Genomic DNA, 20666 nt, shown 5'->3' with positions numbered 1-20666 from the left:
AGTTCTCAATTTTTACAATTTTATTCAATTTAACCCCTATTCTTTTATGATTTTTAAGAGAGAAGTTTTGCTCACTCGTCTAATGTATAAGGATTAATTTGTCTATTTTTTTCAATCTGAGTTAAAATGCAATTCAAGTATAATTTAGGGATTTTGTGATACTTTTATCAAATTCTTCATGTAACTTACGTTACTTGGATTATAGTACGAGTGTTGGGTACGGGCACATACATATATATATGTCTGGGTTTAGTTTGAAGTTTTTCAAGATGTTTTTTTTTATAATGAAAAAAATAGGGTTTGAATAAGAAGCCATGTAATATATATCGTAGACTGGCAAAGAGATAATTTAATAATTTGAGGGGGGAAACCACACTGAAATTTTAAAAAATATATCCACTAAAAATTGAACTGAGAAAATAAAGCCTCTAAAATCCCCTCTACTAGAACTGTTTTTTTACTTCATTCAAAGTAGTAAGAACTGTTTTCTCCTTTGTGTTTCTTGTTAACAAAGTTTAACCCCATTAAGACCATGGCTTGATGATGATGATGATAGGATCATTTCAGGCTGATAGCAAAGATTTGAATTATTCCAAGCTCTGAACTTTCTCCCCATTTTCTTATAAAACCCTTCTGCAAACTCAAGCTTCCCTGTCAGATTATTATCATTAATATAAAGAGCACTCAGACAAGGAAGAATTGCAAGCTTTGGTGAAAGATTTCCTGTCAGACTGTTGTCATTTAGCCCCAAATATCTTAACTTTTTCATCCCTGCCATGGATTCTGGTACCAAACCTGTTAACCCCATATTTGAAAGATCCAATATCTCCAAATTCTGCAACTTTCCCCATTCAACACCCATGAGATCACCTCCAAGCGGATTATTTGATATCACCATCTCTTTTAAAGAAACCAGTCGTTGAAATGACTGTATCAACCCACCTGAGAACTTGTTTCTGCCAAGGTCCAAAAGTGTTGCATTCTTTAACCTTCCAATCCCTTCAGGTATCTTTCCTTCCAACTTATTGTTGCTTAAGTCCAACTTCAGCAATGAAGTAAGATTACACCCGAAAGTCAACATCAAGGTCCCTGTTAGATTGTTTCTACTTAAATCCATTATTAACAACTCAGTTAACCCTCCTAAACTTGGTGGGATTTGACCAGTAAACTTGTTTCCAGCCAATACAAGTTGCTTTAAATTCACCAAGTTCCCTAATTCTATAGGCAAGTCTCCTGTTAATCCATTTTCTAGTAACACTAATGATCGAAGCTTTTTAACGTAGCTAATGGAGACTGGAATTGTACCAATGAGACCACCATTGGATCTAAACTCCAAGGATTCTAGGCTGTTTGAGAGTCTTTCCCAATTTGAGGAAGGGATTCTAATGGGGTTATCTCTAGGTGAGGAAAAACAATGGAAGAATGAGAGTGATCTTAAGTGAATAAGCTCAAACAGGTGATGTGTGAACTTTGCATTTGGGCTACATTGAAGAGAGTTGTCAAAAACTAGACCAATGTTTAAAACAGTGACATGCCAATACCCATCAAGCAGATCACAGTAAACTCCCTGCATTTGTAAAGATAAAAATTGAGTATAAATGTCATCTAATTTTTACATAAACAAAAATGTTTGAAATTTATACATGTATATACTAGTTGTTAGATCGTATTGTCTATTAAAAAAAGGGTATTCCAGTAAAGAATTATCTATTTTTCTTGTTAAAAATTGACATGACTAATAGAATATTCAAACAATGGCACATGATATGCTATGTGTACTTTATGCTGACGTATAATGATAATTTTTTAATAGTAGAAATAGATAAAAAATTTAACAGAAATGACCAGTTTATTCTTAGATCTAATGTATAGGATCATCTATTTTTTAGTAGAGGAGACAAAATGAAATTTGATTTTTAGTACAGCCCTCTATTTTACTAAAATTTGACTTTGCAACACTTGATTTAGGCAAACTAGAATACCATACGTATAATTCCATTGAATATAGATTTCAGTTTTCAACACTAACATAGGAGAAACCTAGCTTATATTTACTTCTCAACATGAACATTCATGACCTTTATTTATTATGTCAAATGAGTGCAGCACATATGTGTGTATATACATGCATGCATACATACATAAACATATACATATAAAAACATAAATAATCATAACTTTAAAAATATACAATCTGAAACTCATTCAACACCCTTAGTCGGTAAGCCTAAGCAGAAACATTGAAAAAAACTATATATTCTGATATGTGAGTGATTTATATAAACCTGTATAGGTGTCCATCCACAAGGATCTGGGTAAAGATCCGAGCCATTCCATGAATTCCCCACAAATCCTTGAATAGCAGAGTATAATGCCTCTTGTTCTTTCTTCACCATTGGAGATACAGGTAAGAACTGGTCTTCATCTTCACATTCACACAAAACAAACAACCCAACAAGCAAAAACACAAGAACAGAACTCTTATTCATGACAATAAGATTCTTCATGGCCTAAGCAGGCAATTATACAAACAGGATATAAACTGAGCAATACCAACTTAACAATATGAGAAAAGAACTACAGTAATGATAACAAATGGAAGATGGGTTTTGTAGTTAAAAGAAAAGGCAAAAGCCAACAATGTTTAGGGAACACTTTGGAGTGGCAAAAGGTGTATTTAATAGAGTTAATGGAACCTATGAAAAGTAAAACAAAATAACAACAATAATAGCAGCCTTATTAAGTGAAAGAGAAACCTAGAAAAGGCTAAAGCCTTTTAATGACCTTTAAACTTAGGCTCTTGCATTCCCCCCCCTCCCATCCAGACTGCTATTTTAGCTTAGGCCAGGTTTCTTTTTGGTCTATCTTTCTGCATCAGTATCTGCTTTTGTGGCTAATGGAACCGTGTTATTAAATAAAAACTAAATGCAATCTAAATGGTTGAAAAATAAATATTGTAACCAAATAAAAAATTGAAAAACAACCTTTAATATATTGATGGGTGCTATAGAGTTGTGGAGAGACCATTTTACCGTGCATGCATCTATTCATTGCCTTGGCAAAAGTACAAGTAAAGGTTTATATATTCATTTGTTGAAATCTTTATATCAAAATTTTATGCAAAGTTATTTCATCTATATTCAAATGAGAAGTTGGTGTATGAAATATTGAAATCTTTGTTATGACGGAGTTAAGGGATTGATAGAACTCACCTTCTAAAATATAAAATTTTAATATCGACTCTTTTAAGTTTTACACTTCATCACTAACATTTACTAGAAAAATTCAGTATCACCATTACCCCCATAGAAAAAGCTACGAATATTAGCATAAGACATGTAAATGAATCTTAAAGAAGTAAGAAAAGATAAAATAAAGTATCAGTCTTAATGTTACAACTCTAGTTCGAACAGAAGAACCAACATTCGTCTCTTTCAAAGATTTACAGAACAATTGGCTCTATTCACCAAGAATTTTAACAAAACTTTAAACAAATTCTACATTCATTCACAATTTTTTTTTATTTAATCTGTTCAAAGTTATAATGACTTAGTAGAATGATGGATAAAAATATATAATTAAAGCTAAAATAATTTGTAATTAGAAATTTGATGTTTTATATAGTAAGTTTTGTCGTAAAACCAATACATTAATATAATCTCAATTCCATCATAATACTTTCTATGTAGATTAGAAAAAGATTATGTGGGCGAAAAATAAAATCATTTAATAATTATATCTATAAAATATTGATATTAAAAATATATGAGATTTTAATTTAATGGTAAAATATAAATATAAAAAAACTAATAAGTCACAACTTCAATTTCTTTTTTGTGTATATATATTTTTTATTTTTTAATACAAAAAATATAAAATGAAAAAAAAACACCCTCAAAATGATACAATTTATTTTGTAAAATGAGAGTATTTTTGTCTATTTTAATTGAATTGGTGTCACAGATTAATCTGATATCAAGTTATTAATATTATGAGTATGAGTTAAGTGATATGATGTTATGATACGTAATCTCTCAAAACTAAATATTATGGTATATTTTTTTGGATACAACTATGATTTTAACCTAAACTAATTTTTGGGAATACTAACATAGTAACATTTTAGGTTTAAGTTTGTACTTGTACTTTTTTTTTAAACATAAAGTTTAGTTCCTATACTTTTATTTTGAAACATTGAGTTCCTCTACCTTTTTTATTTAAAGATCTTGATCCCTCTGCTTAATTTTTCCATTAAAGTTAACATTCAAAGGTAAAATAATTGTTTTTCCTCTCAATATTTACAACTTTTTTTTGTTAATTTAAAAGTACAATAAAAAAATTTTAAAAAATATTTTTCATATTCTAAATAAAAAATATAAAAATTGACAATTTTTAAAAATAAGAAAAATTATGAAAAAATAAAAATCATTTAAAAATTAAATTAAAATTATAAACAAAAATTTCAACATTCAATGTTATCTAAATTGGATTAGATTGGCTAGTCAGATGGGGAACTAGTTAAGGTATCAATCTAATGGGAGGTATTAAATCAATTAACTCTCGAACCGGTACAAATTGGTTGAACTGAACTAAAAAGTAATTGAACCAACAATTGAACCAATTTAAACTAGTTTAACTAATTGGTTCCCATAACGATTGGTGCACCTTGTTCAAAGCAAATAAACTATTAAAATTAAAAAATCAGTTTAATTGCCAATTCAACTGATATTTTAGCTCGATTTAATCAGTTCATACCAATTCGCAAGTCAATCAATTTTTAAATTTTTTAAATTTTTTCAACCCTCGACATTTATAATTTTGTTATTTTGGTCCATACTCTTTAAAATTCATAAATAAAAAATAAAAATATTTTTTAAAATTTAAAATATTAAAAAAACTTAAAATCCAATATTATCTAAACCAGATCGAATAAATTAAAACAAGAACTAATTGAAGTACCGATACAGTAGGTCCATTGTTTTGCTAGTCTGACTAGTCTTACTGGTTCGATTAAAAATTATTAAAATTCAAAAAAAGAAAAAAAGACTCAATTCAATCATTAAAAACTACCCAATCGATTCTTTATCCAATCCAATCCCTCTGTTATTCAAATATCGGTTATGTAACGTATAAAATCTTGTATCAATCCCTAGCACCGCTTAATAACAAGTATAAGAATCATTTGTATAAAAATATAAATAAATATATTGAGAATGACAAACCCGTAGTTATCTTTTATACAGAATAGGTGACAGCTTAATTATAGCAGAAAAATTGCAAATATTGATATTTGTGCAAACTTATAAAAGAACTTTTGGACTACACAAAGCTACATTTCCAGAAAAAGGAATCTATGAATGTCTGTACCCTTCAAACATTGTAATTTGAAGCAAACAAAATCAAGTAAATGAAAAAGAAGATAGAATCATATATACAAAATCTAGCAATTGAAGAACAAAAAAACTGTATCAATGATGTGCATATATCCTATAAGACATTCAAAACTATATTATACACTAGCAGGAACAATCCCTCACCTCGATAGCGCCTCGAAACCAAAGTTTCGGTTTAATAGTCCTTTCCATTTTAGCCAATATGTGGTGCCAATACGGAGCATTGTTGCTCTCGTCTCACCGCTGAATAGCCGTATACTGGGAATTCCTGCAGATTTATCAGCTCCCAACACAGATAGTCGAACTTTACAAACAAAACTGAAGCACTTCTAAGCAGTAATGGAGTGCCTATTAGATATTCAAGTATGAGGATTACGTACTATAATCAAACTGCAAACGTCGGAGAGACTAAATGTGAAATCATATCCTATGTAGAAGTGCATTTAGCGGTTTGTGTCGTATTGAATAGTGTAATCTGGAATCTTTATCTTACATGTAGCCAAAACCTTTTCACGGGTTTCTGGAGCAAGTTCTTTCAGAAAGTCTGATATGGTTAGTCTGTGCTGCTTCTTTAGCTCGTCTATCTCCATTTGCTGCTTTACCAGCATAGACTCGAGTGTCTCTGTTGTTACCCTCACCACTGATTCGGCATCCTTTAATGGCTTACAGTTCTCTTTTGATGATGATTGTGTTCCATTACTGTCATCACTATCATCTCTGCCATTGTGATGTGTGAACTCATTGTCGGGTCGCTCAAGTGAAGTACTACTGTTTATTTTCCCTTTGCTTTTGTAGCTATCATGTGATTGTTCATCAAGTTCAACAAAGTTATCTGCTACAAAATCTACCTGAGAGGCAATGTGAGAAACACCAAAACTGGCTGGAGAGTTTCCACTAGCTGCCTTTGGTGGGTCAGACCAGTATCTTCGACCTGAAGGTAATCTCTCTAGTGAAAGACGACCTGGAGATGAGGTTCCATCACCCTTATTTTCAGAGATACAGTTACCAGAATTTGCAATTTCACCAAAACAATCAGTGGGAGTTTCGTTTGGAACCCAATTGGGAATATGGGACCGGATTTCGGATTCAATCATTTCGGAAATTGTTGGAACATCTTGATCTGTTAAATCCAATTCCTCAACCATTTCACTGGCAACAGCAGTCGCTGTATCTGCTTCAATATCAAAAGGGAAATGGATGTTGCGAATTTGACCTAGGACCATGTCAAAGCATTTCCATTTTCAATAAGAGAAACATCTACAAATGCTCATGAATGAAATATTGCCTACCATGAAAGGAATATGAAGAAAAAGCAGCCAAAAGGTATGAACATATGAGAGAGAATGAGAAAGACCTGTAGAATCTGTTATCCTAAGTTTCAGAAATATCGTGTTAACGTCTTTCCTTTGACCTTGCACTTTGACATCCACACTCGTCTCAGATTGAAGATCCTTGGTATTTCCCCTGAAATTAGTCGGATCAGAAGTACTATCTGCATTTATCATATGAAAATGTGAGGCCCAAAATACTGAAACCTTTCAAGCTCCAAAAAAGCTCCTCAATTCTACCTGAAGAAGATTGAGCTTTGGGTCGTAAAGAACGACCTACACTGTCATTTTCCTCATCAGGTTGGAGAAATGGATCCCCTAAAAGTTCCTTCGCAGACAACCGTTCCGAGGCTTTAGCAATACATTTTTCAATAAATAACTTCACTCCAGGATCGGTCACTTTTGCCAATGATGCTGGCTTTATTCCCTGCCCAAGGAAGGAACGAACCATGAAAATCATGTAGCATTGTTTGCACCATCAACACATTAAATTTAACTCTACCATAGAAAATGTTGATAACACAATTTGGTTCAATTTAATACTCAAGACTATACGAACTATATTCTGAGGGAATCAACATTTTTCAGGAACTTGTTATCGAATTGTGCCTAAACTTCTTCAGCAAAAGATGCATCCATGTGTGATGAGTTTATATTTGATACACCATTATACACTGACAGTGAATAGAATATGTCGAAACCTCATAATTAAGCAACTTAAAAATAAATGTTAAAAAACAGGAAAGATCAAGACTGCCTTACTGATGTCACTTTCTTGAATATTTGAGCTGCATTAGTGCATTCAACATATGGATACTCGAAGGTCACTAACTCCAGCAAACACATGCCGAAAGCATAAATATCTACAAGCTCATTATATTCCTCCTCATAGAGTTCTGGTGCCATAAACTCAGGTGTACCTACATCACATTAACAATTGCTTTACTATTTGTACTCGAAATCTTTGATGGCTATGTATGCTTCAGTATTGCCAGTTATTAAGCACATGATCCGTACCAATAACACTATGTGCAGAACGAGCTTGGCGAAGAATAGCAGCCAATCCTAGATCTCCGATCTTGACTTCACCTTGGTTACCATTCACAAAGATGTTATCACATTTTAGATCCCTATGAATCACCGGGGGATCGTGACTATGAAGATAAAGAAGACCCTCCAAGATCTGCTTAGACCATTTTTTCAATGCCCTCAAATCAACATGCTTATGCTTCTTTCGATACCTACATGATCGAGCACAAGCTTTTCAATGAAGCCAAAACGACATACAAAATTCCAAACACATGAAAGGATATACAGAACTTACTGTCGCAAGGTTCCCGAAGTGAAAATCTCAGTGATGAAGTTGATATTTTCATTCTTGGTATCAACCCAGGAATTGTAAAATTTAATTATATTCTTATGCTTCAAAGTTTTGAGCAAATGAACTTCCGAATAAAGACGCTCCAAATCTTCCGAGTTTCGCAATAAATCCGTGACCTTAACCTGATTCCATGCTACTTCTATACCTTCAAGTTCATCAAATGCCTTATATCTAAGTTCCCACAACTTAATCAAGGATTAAACAATAGCTTAAACTCACAAATTAACCCTCAAAATACATTCATAATACAATGAAAAACCTCACAAATGAAGCCTAAAAAATGTATTCATATATACCTTCATGTTCATCAAATGCATTATATCTAAGTTCCCAAATTAAGCCTCAAAATACATTCAAATACAAACAAATAAACTATGAAAAACAGAAGCCTCAAAATACATTCAAATACAAACAAATAAACTATGAAAAACAGAGGAAATTAAAAAGGATACACTTTTTTGAAAGCTCCTCTTCCCAGAACCTCCTTGTACTGCAAATAATCAATTCAAAAAACACAAAAGTTAAAGACAACCCATTAAAGGTAACATTAGTTAAGGCTAACACCCAAATGCAAATAAAGATCAAATATAAATCAAATGAGCTTCATTCTAAAATGGAAAACTTCGTTTAAATCAAACAGCAAACCATTAATAAAATTTTAAAAAAATGAAATGAAACAGTGATAAAACTAACCCGACCGTAACGACCTGTAGGATCAACCTCGACGAATTCAACATCTGAATCATCTCGTTCTTGGTCGGACGTTGTTTCTGGCGGCATTCTTGTATTTTTGTAAACCCAGAAAAAAATTTACAATAAAATTCAAAGTTCTTTAAAGAAATTTTCAATTTTTATCTCTATGTTTATTCGAAAAATGGAAAAGAAAAAAAAACTCAAAGTCGTGGATTCAAAGAAAAATAAATAGAAATTCGAGAAAGAAAAGGTGATGGGGATAGAGATTGGAAATGGAGTTCGTTTCGTCAAAGAGAAGCGTTTAAATATGGTTCAGGCCATTAGCAAACCGACTGTGACTGATTGACTCTCGCTAAAATAAAAAAGATTAAATTCTACTATTAGTCCTGTACTTTATGAAAGTTATAAATTTAGTCTCTATACATTTATTTGATCACTTTTGGTCATGTACTTTTGGAATTTAGAATTTCAATCCTTATCCAACGATTACTATTGAATTCATTAAGATATGTTTTTCCATATTCAAAATATAATGCAACAAAGATGTTACCATATGTGTAATGCGACGTCAGTTTGTTATTTCTACATATTATTTATTAAAAAATTCAGTTAATTGATTAATGATTGTGATTTACATCAAAATTAAAATTTTAGAATTCAAAAATTACAGGGTTACAAAACGATCTAAAGGGACAATATGAATTAAATCTACATCTGTATACATAATACATGAGTAGTAATTGAATTTAACCAAACAAATTTATTATTACTGTTTGGGTCAGGACTGAAATTGACCAATTTGAAAAGTATAGGGACTAAAGTTGATCAAATTAAAGTATAGAGACTAAATTTACAATTTTTATAAAGTAGAGGGACTAATAGTAAAATTTAACCAATAAAAAATTAAACTTTTTAACCATTTTCCATTTTCTTTCAATTTTATAATCTGTTTTTTTTTTTAGGAATAATTTTTTGAGATTTCGAGAAGATTTATGTTTGTTTCTTTCTTAAGGGAAAAAAAGAGATGGAAATAAAACAGAAAAAAGAATAAAAATATATAAATAAGATTGAGGATCTATTTCAAATATAAAAAAGTCAATTCATCAAAAAATTAAAAAAGTCAACTTTCTACTAAGATTTTGCCGCCTCATGCTGGGGCCCACCCATAGCTGTTGTATATGCTACGTGGCACCTTTATGATCGGTTCCTTTATTTTTTATATTTTTTTTACGCGCCAAACGGTTGCTGTTCCATGAAATTAAAACGAGAAGCAAAAGAAATGTGCAACTTTTTCATTTTCCATATTCAACCTTAGGTTTTTTTTTAATCTTTTTAATTAGGTTGATGTTGTTATTATTGTAATAATTTGGAGGATACGGATTCAAGTTCACTTAACTATATTTACTTTCGGGTTAAAAAAATTATGACTAGAAGTCGATATTATATCAAAATAATAATATTTTTAAATATAAGTATACAACTAATAAATATTTGGGGTAATATTATTTTTTGACAACTAGGTTCATTTAGATATTTATATTTTTCTTCAATTCACTTTGGTACTTGAACTTGATAATTAGTTTTATTTTAATCTCTCATCTTGAAAAATATTAAATTTAGTGACATGGCACTTTGAGATGCAGATACAATGTTCTAATAATCAAACCAGTGATTGAATCGATCAGATCATTGGTTTTTGATTCAATTGGTTTGATTGGTTCAAGTATTAAACCAATAATAATTAAATAAATAATTAAAAATTCATATTTTTTTAGAAAATTATTAAACCGGTTCAACTTGTTCAACTACTGGTTTTTTGTCTTAGTTTTAGATTTTTTTATAGTTTCGAGCTGTTTTCGATTCAATCAATTCAACCTTTTATTTGGACCAGTATACCGATCAGTTCTGTGTCCAATCGGGCTGACCAACCAATTCAGTCATGTTCTAAAAACATTAGTTACATCATCAAATCTTGATGAAATCCAAGTTCATGGGCCAAAATGAATCTAATTGTCAAGTTCAGGTACCAAAAGGAACAAGAAAAAGTATAGATACTAAATTGAACCTAATTGACAAATTTAAGGGCCAAAACTTATATTATCCCTAAATATCTTAATATTTTATATATTTACTTTTTAAAATTAGTTTCATGCTTACTAATATGTTCCCCAAACATTTACACCAATCTCAAATCTTAAAACTATCATTATTACATAGACTTAGTTGAATATCATATTGACTAATAATTTCTTGCTTTCATAATGATATATCCCTTCCTTAATTATATGTTATTAAATTTGCAATTTTTTTCACATCCATCTCTTACAAAACCAAAATTATATGTCAACTAGTTGAGCTTCTTAGTTAACTCTTTGAATTGAGTTTAATTAATTAACTAGTTTGAGTTGATTTTGGTTGGAGTTAATGGTATTGTTAAGTAAAATTATGATTAATATGGAAGCGAAAATTTTATTTTATTTATCAATTAAATTACTCTTAATGATTTTTATATATTATAATTTTTAAGTGGATTGTGATCGTTTGAGGAGTCAATGATAACCAGCCCCCTCAATAGGTTTGATATTAGGCTTAAAGTGTTTATGTTCAATTTTATCCTGATTTTGTCTCTTGCCTCCACCAAAAATTGCGAGAAGTTCATAGAGAGGAAACGCCATCACGAATAAGAAAACATCAACATTTCCTATGCGCTTATTCACTCTTTTGTGAACCATCACGATTTTCGATGGAATTTAGGAATGAAATCGAACACATATTCTAATCCAACACTAGATCTGTTGTAGAAGTCCATCGACTATTGATGAATGACACTTCACAAACTTTTCACCAATAATCAAAATCACCTCAACATAAACTATTAAAAAATGCTACCACAAACAAATATGTGTATATATCTCAAAAGAAAATTTAGGAAGGGATAAATCTATAGACACATAAAAGAGCATGAGCATGATAAAAAAGAATTAATAAAATGCATTTACTGTATATATATCTAAGTTTTTCTTTTATATTTTATTTTAAGAGTGAAGAAATGGTAGAACCGTACAAGTTTAAGGTTACGGATGGTTCAAGTTATTTCCATATTTTTGTATATATAATTGAGAAATGTAAAACAAATCCTTTTTCTTTTTATTTTGTATCCAATAGGATGTAGTATTTTTTATATACAAATAAAGGGTGAGTATATGAGATTTTGGTAGTGTACTTTTTTTATTTTACGAGCAATTTTAAAATTTGACACGTATCTTTTTTTTAAAAAATATTTTACTATATTATTATAGGATACTTGTAGAGTTTAAAAACTCCACTTGCAGTGTACAAAATTATTTCCCATAAATAAATAGAAAATTAATTGATGCAAGCAAAAAGTTTAAGATAACCATTAAAAACATCATGATAAATTTAGCCCTTAATATTTTGAAAAGACTCGAATTTAATCATTAACACTTCAAAAAGTATCAAATTACCTTTTCTTTTAATGAAAATACGGAATAAAATATTACATTTTTTAATGTGACAGCTCGTGTAGCCATCCAAGTATTTTTTTTAATTTTATTAATTTTAAAATATTAATATTGGGAAAAGGAAAGAAAACAAATGGGTTAGTGGATAATAGGAACAGCAATGGTGAAGACATAAAGAAGAAAAGGTAGTGGAAAAAAAGAAAGGATAAAATGATAAAATGAAATGTTAATGGGGGGGGGGGGTTGCAATGATGATAAATGGCTAAGCTTCCCACAACCAACCATAAACTCATCAATAATAATAACCTACATTCATACTTGTCCCTACCAACACCAACAAAATAATTTGTCCCAAGTAAGGACACAGTTTAAATTTTAAGTGCTCTTGGGTAAGACAAACTAAAGTTTAGGGGCTATTTAGTGTATTTAATTTTTTTTTTCAATGAGGAAGGGTTAAAAGAAATGAGAAATAGGAAAGAAAAATCAAAATATATATTCTTATTTCTTTAATGTGTTTAAATAAAATAAATTGGATAATTATTTGATACGAATTTTTTAATTTCATGAGCAAAGTTAAAAAGCCGTAATATGTTTTTAATTGATATCTGAAAAATAAGAAATAAATAAATGGGATAAATCTCAAAATAGGAGAGAAAGTTTCTTCAAGTCAAGTCTCGCTCATACATAATGGATATAAATACTCTTGTGATTAAGTTTCAAGAGATCATTATCTAATCTCTCGTTTTCTCTTCGATGTTCATACAAGAAAATAAGCCATGTGACCAACATACTTTATTCTTGAGAGCTAGGTGTTATACAACTATTAAGTATATAGTAAATAAAGTAGGTTAGTATGCAATTCCTCGTATTCATTTAGTCAAATTTAAAGTTTCTCATTATTTCTTTTATTACCGATGATATAATATACTTTTTTATTCTCTAAAAAAAAATATTTTTTATTTGCAATTATGTTCACAACATCAAGCCTAATTGGTTGGCCGATGAATACAAGTGATGAGACATTATAATGATCTTCCATTTTTTTCAAATCTCTCTCTATTTCAATTCAACTGCTTTTTAAATGTGTGTCGTCAGGTTAAACCATATATGGTAATTAATTATATACTGAGACGACTAGCATGAAACTAGAATGTTAAGAAACAGCCAAAGATCATAAGGGTATAACTTAATAGAGATCTCACACAACTTAGAAGCAGAGATCAAATCTTCTACTACCCATATTGGTTGTATAATACACATATGGTATGAAACACATGCTACAATATTACTCTCTTTTTCCTTGAAGCATATGTCTCTCTCCACATTTTAGTAACATATAGGTGATAATTCAGATAGACGTAATATCTAATTAAAGTCCATAAATCTATTTTTTTAATTCATTAATAAGAATTAATAAAAGATAAATAAGATTTTTTATTCTTATCATTTTAAAGTTTTAATCAAACAGGCTCTATTTTAAGCTCGAGCTTTCATTAAAACTTCTAATTTCAAAGCTTAAAGTTAACCTCATCTCAATGTAACAGTAAGCCATAGAAGTAATTTTCAATGTGAGCAATTATCTGTCAGACATACGTTTAGTGCTTTAGCTCATGACATATATGATTGAACCTAAATGAGGAATTGCCATCTCCTTTTATTTTCATTGCAAGTTGACTGGAATATATGTTTTATGTCTCATTGCTTGACATATCACCATCTTTTATATTAATTCAACGTGTATCCCTTTGTTGCAAAAATAAATAATAAATTATTTGAATCATAAAAAACTTTAAATATTTTAATATTATTCCACTTTAAATATATAATGTTAAATTTTTTTTACATAATTAATCACATGAATTCCAATTAATTTTAAAAATAATAAAATATTTATACAATATTTTAATTAATAAATACAATTAATCCGTGCATTGAAAAACAAAACCAATAATATTATAAAAAGAATTCCAAGAAAGACTATGATGTATTTCTTTCTTTTCTACGTATCCAAACACATAAAACCTTTATTCATTAGAAGATTATACTACCTGAAATCCAAAGTAAATATTAAATACAAATACATACATGACATAAGCATATCATTTTTTAGATATATTTTTAATTAATATATGAATATATGGCCCCAAATACAAATGCTTAAATCCATATCATAAGCCTAGGGTACATGTGCACATGACCATAACATGTAATGTCTTCTTCCAAACAGATTCACATGTTATTAAGATGCATGCATGCTCTATATATTAGTAACTTTTCAACTAGTCAAGCAACGACACATGCTTACATTAATTATTCGTTATTATTATTATTATCAATTCATATTTTTCTAAAAATATTCATTTATGACACCTGTATCCAAAGCATATTAAGACAAGGGTATAATAAAACTTCTAAAGACCCTCATATATATGAAAAAACAAAACAAAAAAAAAAAGAAAAAAGAAAAGAAAGAAAACCATATTCATCATATCCAACACTCACAGAACCACATTTCTTTTTAACACCCTTGTTATCAAAAGAATAAAACGCAGACCAAGAAGAGTTCATAGTTATAAGCATAAATGTATGCTTTACCAGCTTGAGCTTGCTATGTTTTCAGCTGCAACAAGGATAGATTCAGAGTTTTTGTTTAATAGAACTAAAAAAAAGACAAAATATTAGAAGAAAACAAGATAATTAGAGCGATTTCTCAGCCAAAAATTCAATTTGAAGCCATGTTTGATTTCTTATTTAAAGATTATCTAAGAGCATTCATCTTGTTCCTGAGATAGTAAAGCTTGGCTCTTCTCACTTTTTTCTTGTCCAGCACCTTTATCTCCTTTATGTTAGGGGAATACCTGTCATCCATTACAAATCTTAATTAGCCAAAGTATAAGCAAATTTATCAGATAATCATAAGCTATGCTACTCGGACTTTTTTTTTTTTGAAATACCCATACAGGGTTGTTGATATAACCCTCCAAAGATTCTCTAAATACATGAGAAATCTTAGAAAAAAACATACTCGTGTTTGGACACATACCTATATACAACACTCAAATCTAAGTCCAAGTAATATAGATCATTGGAACTAAAAGAATGTTTTCGAACTTCTTTCCATAGCAAATCACTTGTCAGTCATTTGAAATGGAAAGAACGCTCAAGGTATAAGGATTTACGATTGTTGATACTAAGTAAGGCTTGGGAAGAAGGAAGAGTTGGAGTGGAGGGAGGTTCGCACAGGATTAGAAGTCCAGAGAGCCTAGAAAGAGTGTTTGTCCCTTTCTCCTAACGAATATATAGATATTCATAGGACAGGTGTCCTACCAGTACTTGAGAGCTGGATCACGTGGTCTAGCCTACACGTGTGTTAGGATTTTGGCTCTTAAGTCACGCTGTTTCACAAGGTTCTCCTAGTATGTATAATGATGGGTCAGCGTACTTCACAAATGGCAGATGGTCCATGCCAAGGTTCCTGTTATTGGTGAGGTGCTGAGCTTTGGCAGGATGAACATCTGATGTGGTTCCATTGAAGCAGGGTAAGGCACATACCAAGGATATTATGAGAAATCACAAAAATCACCTAGAATTCTTGGTTAGCAATTGTGATAAACAAGCATGCCAGAAAGAACGAAAATAAACAGGCTATTTTATTTGGTCGTAAAACAGAAATGATTCTCATGGCTGAACCTAAATCTGAATTGGAGGATGAAAGGCTGCAGTTAAAATTAAACCATTCATTAGGGGTGCTTGTTTCTAGTTTGGATAAGAGGCATTGTGCATGTCCATATTTATTATAGAATCTCTTAGGACTGATAAAGTTGAATAACAAAAACTCCTATATGAAAGCTGGTTTACAGAAACAACTATTGGGAGTATTAGATTAGATACACTCAGTTATGAATACAAGAACTAGATCGAGTCACAACACGATAGATGGTAAAGTCAAATTCAATCGTCTTCGCTCTACCTCGGTTCCTGTAACAACTCAGTTCATCAAAGGGAAATTGAAACCTTGGAACTTGTTAGAGAGTGACTGAAATCTCTAGGGTTTTTGATAAAAGTTCTGCCTAGGTTTTATTATTCCATATGTCCTTTTAAATAAGGACTGGACTTATCTCATAACTAAGACCCTATTCTAAAAAGGAAATAGAACTACTGAAATAAAAGTAGAGTAAAAGAACCTAAGGGGAAAAAAAGAGTAAAAGCACAACTGAGCCTTAACTAAAGAATCCAAATTAACAACGTAGGTTTGGCCCATAACATTACCAACCTCCAGCAAAAAGAACTAGTCCTCAAGCTTGAAATTATGATTTCTGGCCAAAAGAACTTCTAACATTGATGCCTAAATGTATATAGTTCATCGCAATTACAACACAGGCCATTTGTCTTTCTCTCTGTCATTTCTTCCATTGATTATAAAAGTGGTAGATGAACTTACAAAGTTTGCTCAAATAGTTCCCCCTAATTGATTGTCACCCTCATTACCTTGCCAAGTTCCTCTGCAGTTATTTCTGACATGTAGCATTTGTTGCTTCCACTGAAAAGCTCTAGCGAGACTCATAGCCATGTCTAAAGCAAGAGGCTTGTGCGTTTGAACATCCAATTGAATGGCATCATCCTGCCATGAATAACCCAACATGTTGGTCTACCTGAATGTACTAGCTAGCTCGTGCTAGCTTCTCTTGGAATTGTCGCAAATAAAATTCCACTGTTCTTGTTTGTTTCAAACTAACCAAATCTCCTAAAGGGTTGCTGCCTACCGGAGGACCTAAACGAAAGGAGCAGTAATTACAAAATTCTAGCCAGTTCATCACATGCCCCTCCAGTGTAATCTAATAACACCGAAGTTCTCTCTCCCCCAACATGTGGAAGGCTGCCAAACTTACCTTGTCTGTCTCATTAGTCTGTTGATATTCAAAAAATTGTTTGCACCCACGCAACTAGATCAAAGGACTCGACCCATCAAAAGTAGAGAAATCCAATTTTGAATACCTAGAAACAGCTCCCCCAATTGGTGAAATGACACCACCTTGCAGTGGCGGCACCATGCCTCCTCCAACAGCCAGTGGGAAAGGCGCTTGGTCTAGTCCAGTTGCAATACTACTTGCACTACCATCCCCAATTATTGCTTTACCCAAATAATAAATTAGGGTTCTGATTTGTTAGTGGAAGAGAGTTTTCATCTGTTCCTAGAATTGTAGAGTCATTTGCTGAAGGTGGTTGTCTACACAGCCTTTTAGCTTGGTAAACCTAGCTTCATCAGGGATTCTGACATAGCTTGCTCTTCTTGTAACAACATAGTACATCGTTGCCAGTTGTGGTAGGCTTTGGTACCAAATTGTTATGATAGTACATCATTGCCTATTGTGATAGGCTTTGGTACCAAATTGTTATGAATACACAAACAAGATTGAGTCACAGCGTGATCGATGGGAAAGTTAAAGTCAATTGTCCTCCCTTTATCTCAATTCCTGTAACAATTTATTGTGATTGATAGTTTAACTCTTCAAAGGGAGACTAAAACCTTAGGACTCGTTAGAGAGAGACCAAAATCTCTTTAGGGTTTTTATAGAAATTCTGCTTAGGTTTAATATGTCCTAAGGACTAGTCTTATTAGATAAATAGGAACCTTATTCTAGAAAATAAATAAATCAACTGAAATAAAAGCACAACCTAAGCCTTAATTAAAAACTCAAAATCAATGGCCTTTCCTAACACAGGTTCAGCCTATAACACACTCATGCTTAAAATAACTATGTAAATAAAACTTGAGGAAATTGAATATCAACATGAACTACCAGAAACCTTCATTATTCACACTTTGTGATACACCTCTAGCAGCAATGAAATCATACAAGAGCAGAGCTCTTGGAAACACATTGAAGCAAACACTTTTATAGTGAGTTATGTGATAGATATGCTTTTCCCAAATTCCCATATCTTTAATAACATATATACTAAAGTACAGATATTCCTTTCCCGTATCTTCAATAACATATCTTGTGGAAACCTTTGTTTCAAAGCAAACCTAATTTACACGATAGAGATTCTAGTAATAACTTCTGCATAATACATAACCATATTTCTCAATGCTAAGTATTTCATCGATATAGTCAACCTCAAAGTTATTACATAAACATCAGTGCAACTTCATTGCATTTTGCTTACAGGTAATCCAACAAAACATTAACATGTTTTCTTTCTAAGCTGATACATCAACGTCAAGTAACAAACAACAAGCTTTTGAAGCCTAATAGAATTAGGAGAACATAAACATGAATGATACTTACAGTGGGAAGAGAGATTCAACCCCAACTCCGGCAACCATTCTCCTTATCCGGAACGTAGTATTCAGGCCAGCATTACGTCTAGCTATAACGATACCTTTTATGGTTGAAACACGTCGCTTGTTTTCAGGTACTTCCTGCTCTCACCAACAGCACATCAATTACCTTAATCTGCTCAAAAACATATTAACAATCATATGTAATAATAACACCTCCAATCTAAGAAACATATCATACCACTTTGAGTTGCACAATGTAGCCGGGCTTTATTTCAGGTATCTCCCTTTGCCCCTTTACTTCCTCCACTGCTTCCTTATCCACAATCTGCAAGTACATAAACCATACTAGCATTTAGCTGGTCCGAAATTCAAATAATAATAATAAAAAAGAACAAGAACATTAGAGAAAGAAACTTTCCTGCATTATGTGCCTGGCAGTTTTATCAAGCCTCTTAAATTTAATTCGAGTAGGCACATCAGTGACAGATTCAGAAGAATCCATTGTAGGTGAGGCAGCTGTTGTCATATATCTGCTTGAAGATGAAGACATCATTGCAGCCAATGGAGACAAACTTGGAATCAAACATCCACCAGAGCTGCTGGGAAACATCAATTCTTTTGTTTGGGATCCAAATCTTGTCTGCTTAAAACAATTTGCAAGCTTTAATAAAAAAAAACCCCCAAATTTAACTCAAAATTAAAGTTATAAGGAACATTAGAAACAAAGTGACTAGCAACATTTTAACAATCAAATTATATACTTTTGAGGCAAGAAAATCACTTATGCAATAAAACCCAAAAAAATTTAAAGCAAAGAAAAATAACCCATACTCCTAGAAGTTGCAGGAGATTATTCTCGGAAGATTTGATTGAATCGTTGGTTCCATGGATTAGGCTGTTGCTACTGTGAGTAGGCAGAAAAGCTCTGGTAGAGACTTTGAAATGTGCACTGTTCCATCTGCAGAAACCTTGTCTTTGACCCAAGCGGATACTCCCACTAATGAACGACTGCATTATTGCTCCCCTCACCCCCGTTTGGTTGCTGAGAAAACGCGAGAAAATGATGGAAAAAATAATAAGTACGAAATTCCTGCAAAATCAACGTCCCCGAAACTCAAAACCCTCCCTAGAGCGGACTGGGGTCTAATGATCGATAATTGTTATGACAAAATTACCCCTAGTTTGATTGAGGAATTACTGCATTGATCCAAGTACTTTAACTATGAATGCCAAGCTTAGCCCAGCCCATCTCATTAAATGCACAATTGATTTTTGGGATAATATAATTTTTAGCTCTAGATTTGGCAATAAAGTCTACTTTGGTACCTATATTTTTTTATCCACTTTGAGAACTTGAAAATTAGATTCATTTTATATTTGAACTTAGATTTTGTCAAGATTTAATGATGTGACCAGTGTTATTGGAACAAGACTAGATCAGGCGGACCTAAATTGATTGATAAATTGTCTAAACAAAAGGATTGAATCAATTGACTTGAAAACGGTTTCAAATTGGTAAAAAAAAAAGCGGGACAAAAAATCAAGATTTAACCAATTTAATGGTTTTTTTATTTTAATGTCTTTAGATTTTATGAATTTTAATTATTTATTTAATTATAGTTGGTTCGAAGATCGAACCGGTTGAATTAAAAACGGGTGGTCTAGCCTGTTCAAAACTGATCTAGTTAATAAAACACTAAATCTGACACTTTGATATTGTACCACATCATCTTCTGAAACTTTATATAATTTTTTTATAAAGATATGCTCTTCAAAATCAACAACATTAATATCTCAATCACACATCCACATTCCAAGGACTTAATTTATTCACACGAATCCAATCCAAACTTCAAATATCGATGATTGGTTTCCATAGATGGACCGAATTATCTTCAATATAACAACACATAATTAGGTCCAAAAATTTTCTTCATTAAATTGTCAAACCAAATAATGCAAATTTTTAACCACCTTAATGGTAGTCTGCAATTGGCATTGCTGAGTGTCATTCAGCAACTCTCAACTCATTACCTCAACAATGTTATTAGTAATGTGGAATGTGGATTTTGTGAGATTATGGAGAATTGTACATGTGAA

At 31.6% G+C, this 20666-nt stretch overlaps 3 protein-coding genes across 4 annotated transcripts; all 3 read right to left on the bottom strand.

The window, feature by feature from the left end:
• Window positions 1–331: 331 nt before the first annotated feature.
• On the bottom strand, window positions 332–2712 carry LOC107953364 (piriformospora indica-insensitive protein 2). Its single transcript, XM_016888661.2, has 2 exons — window positions 2286–2712; window positions 332–1567 (listed from the first exon to the last, which is right to left on the bottom strand). Exons 1-2 carry the CDS (start codon window positions 2505–2507, stop codon window positions 506–508), a joined length of 1284 nt encoding a protein of 427 aa, XP_016744150.1. The 5' UTR covers window positions 2508–2712; the 3' UTR covers window positions 332–505.
• A 2696-nt stretch (window positions 2713–5408) lies between these two features.
• Window positions 5409–9030, bottom strand: LOC107953366 (probable serine/threonine-protein kinase WNK3). 2 transcript variants are annotated; one of them, XM_016888662.2, is made up of 8 exons: window positions 8796–9030; window positions 8555–8592; window positions 8046–8273; window positions 7739–7962; window positions 7484–7641; window positions 6962–7148; window positions 6748–6885; window positions 5409–6606 (listed from the first exon to the last, which is right to left on the bottom strand). In XM_016888662.2, the coding sequence occupies exons 1-8, from the start codon at window positions 8880–8882 to the stop codon at window positions 5837–5839; spliced, it is 1830 nt and encodes a 609-aa protein (XP_016744151.1). In that variant the 5' UTR covers window positions 8883–9030; the 3' UTR covers window positions 5409–5836. The 2 variants fall into 2 exon arrangements, with proteins under 2 accessions (XP_016744151.1, XP_040953235.1); XM_041097301.1 differs by having other exon boundaries at window positions 8810–8982.
• A 5714-nt stretch (window positions 9031–14744) lies between these two features.
• Window positions 14745–19754, bottom strand: LOC107953367 (50S ribosomal protein L19-1, chloroplastic). The gene is made up of 5 exons (XM_016888663.2): window positions 19398–19754; window positions 18985–19206; window positions 18805–18891; window positions 18571–18704; window positions 14745–15135 (listed from the first exon to the last, which is right to left on the bottom strand). The coding sequence occupies exons 1-5, from the start codon at window positions 19578–19580 to the stop codon at window positions 15036–15038; spliced, it is 726 nt and encodes a 241-aa protein (XP_016744152.1). The 5' UTR covers window positions 19581–19754; the 3' UTR covers window positions 14745–15035.
• Window positions 19755–20666: the final 912 nt, after the last annotated feature.

Source organism: Gossypium hirsutum, chromosome D07, assembly GCF_007990345.1.
Source record: "Gossypium hirsutum isolate 1008001.06 chromosome D07, Gossypium_hirsutum_v2.1, whole genome shotgun sequence".
Lineage (NCBI taxonomy): Eukaryota > Viridiplantae > Streptophyta > Magnoliopsida > Malvales > Malvaceae > Gossypium > Gossypium hirsutum.
This window is presented reverse-complemented; position numbering and strand designations above follow the sequence as displayed.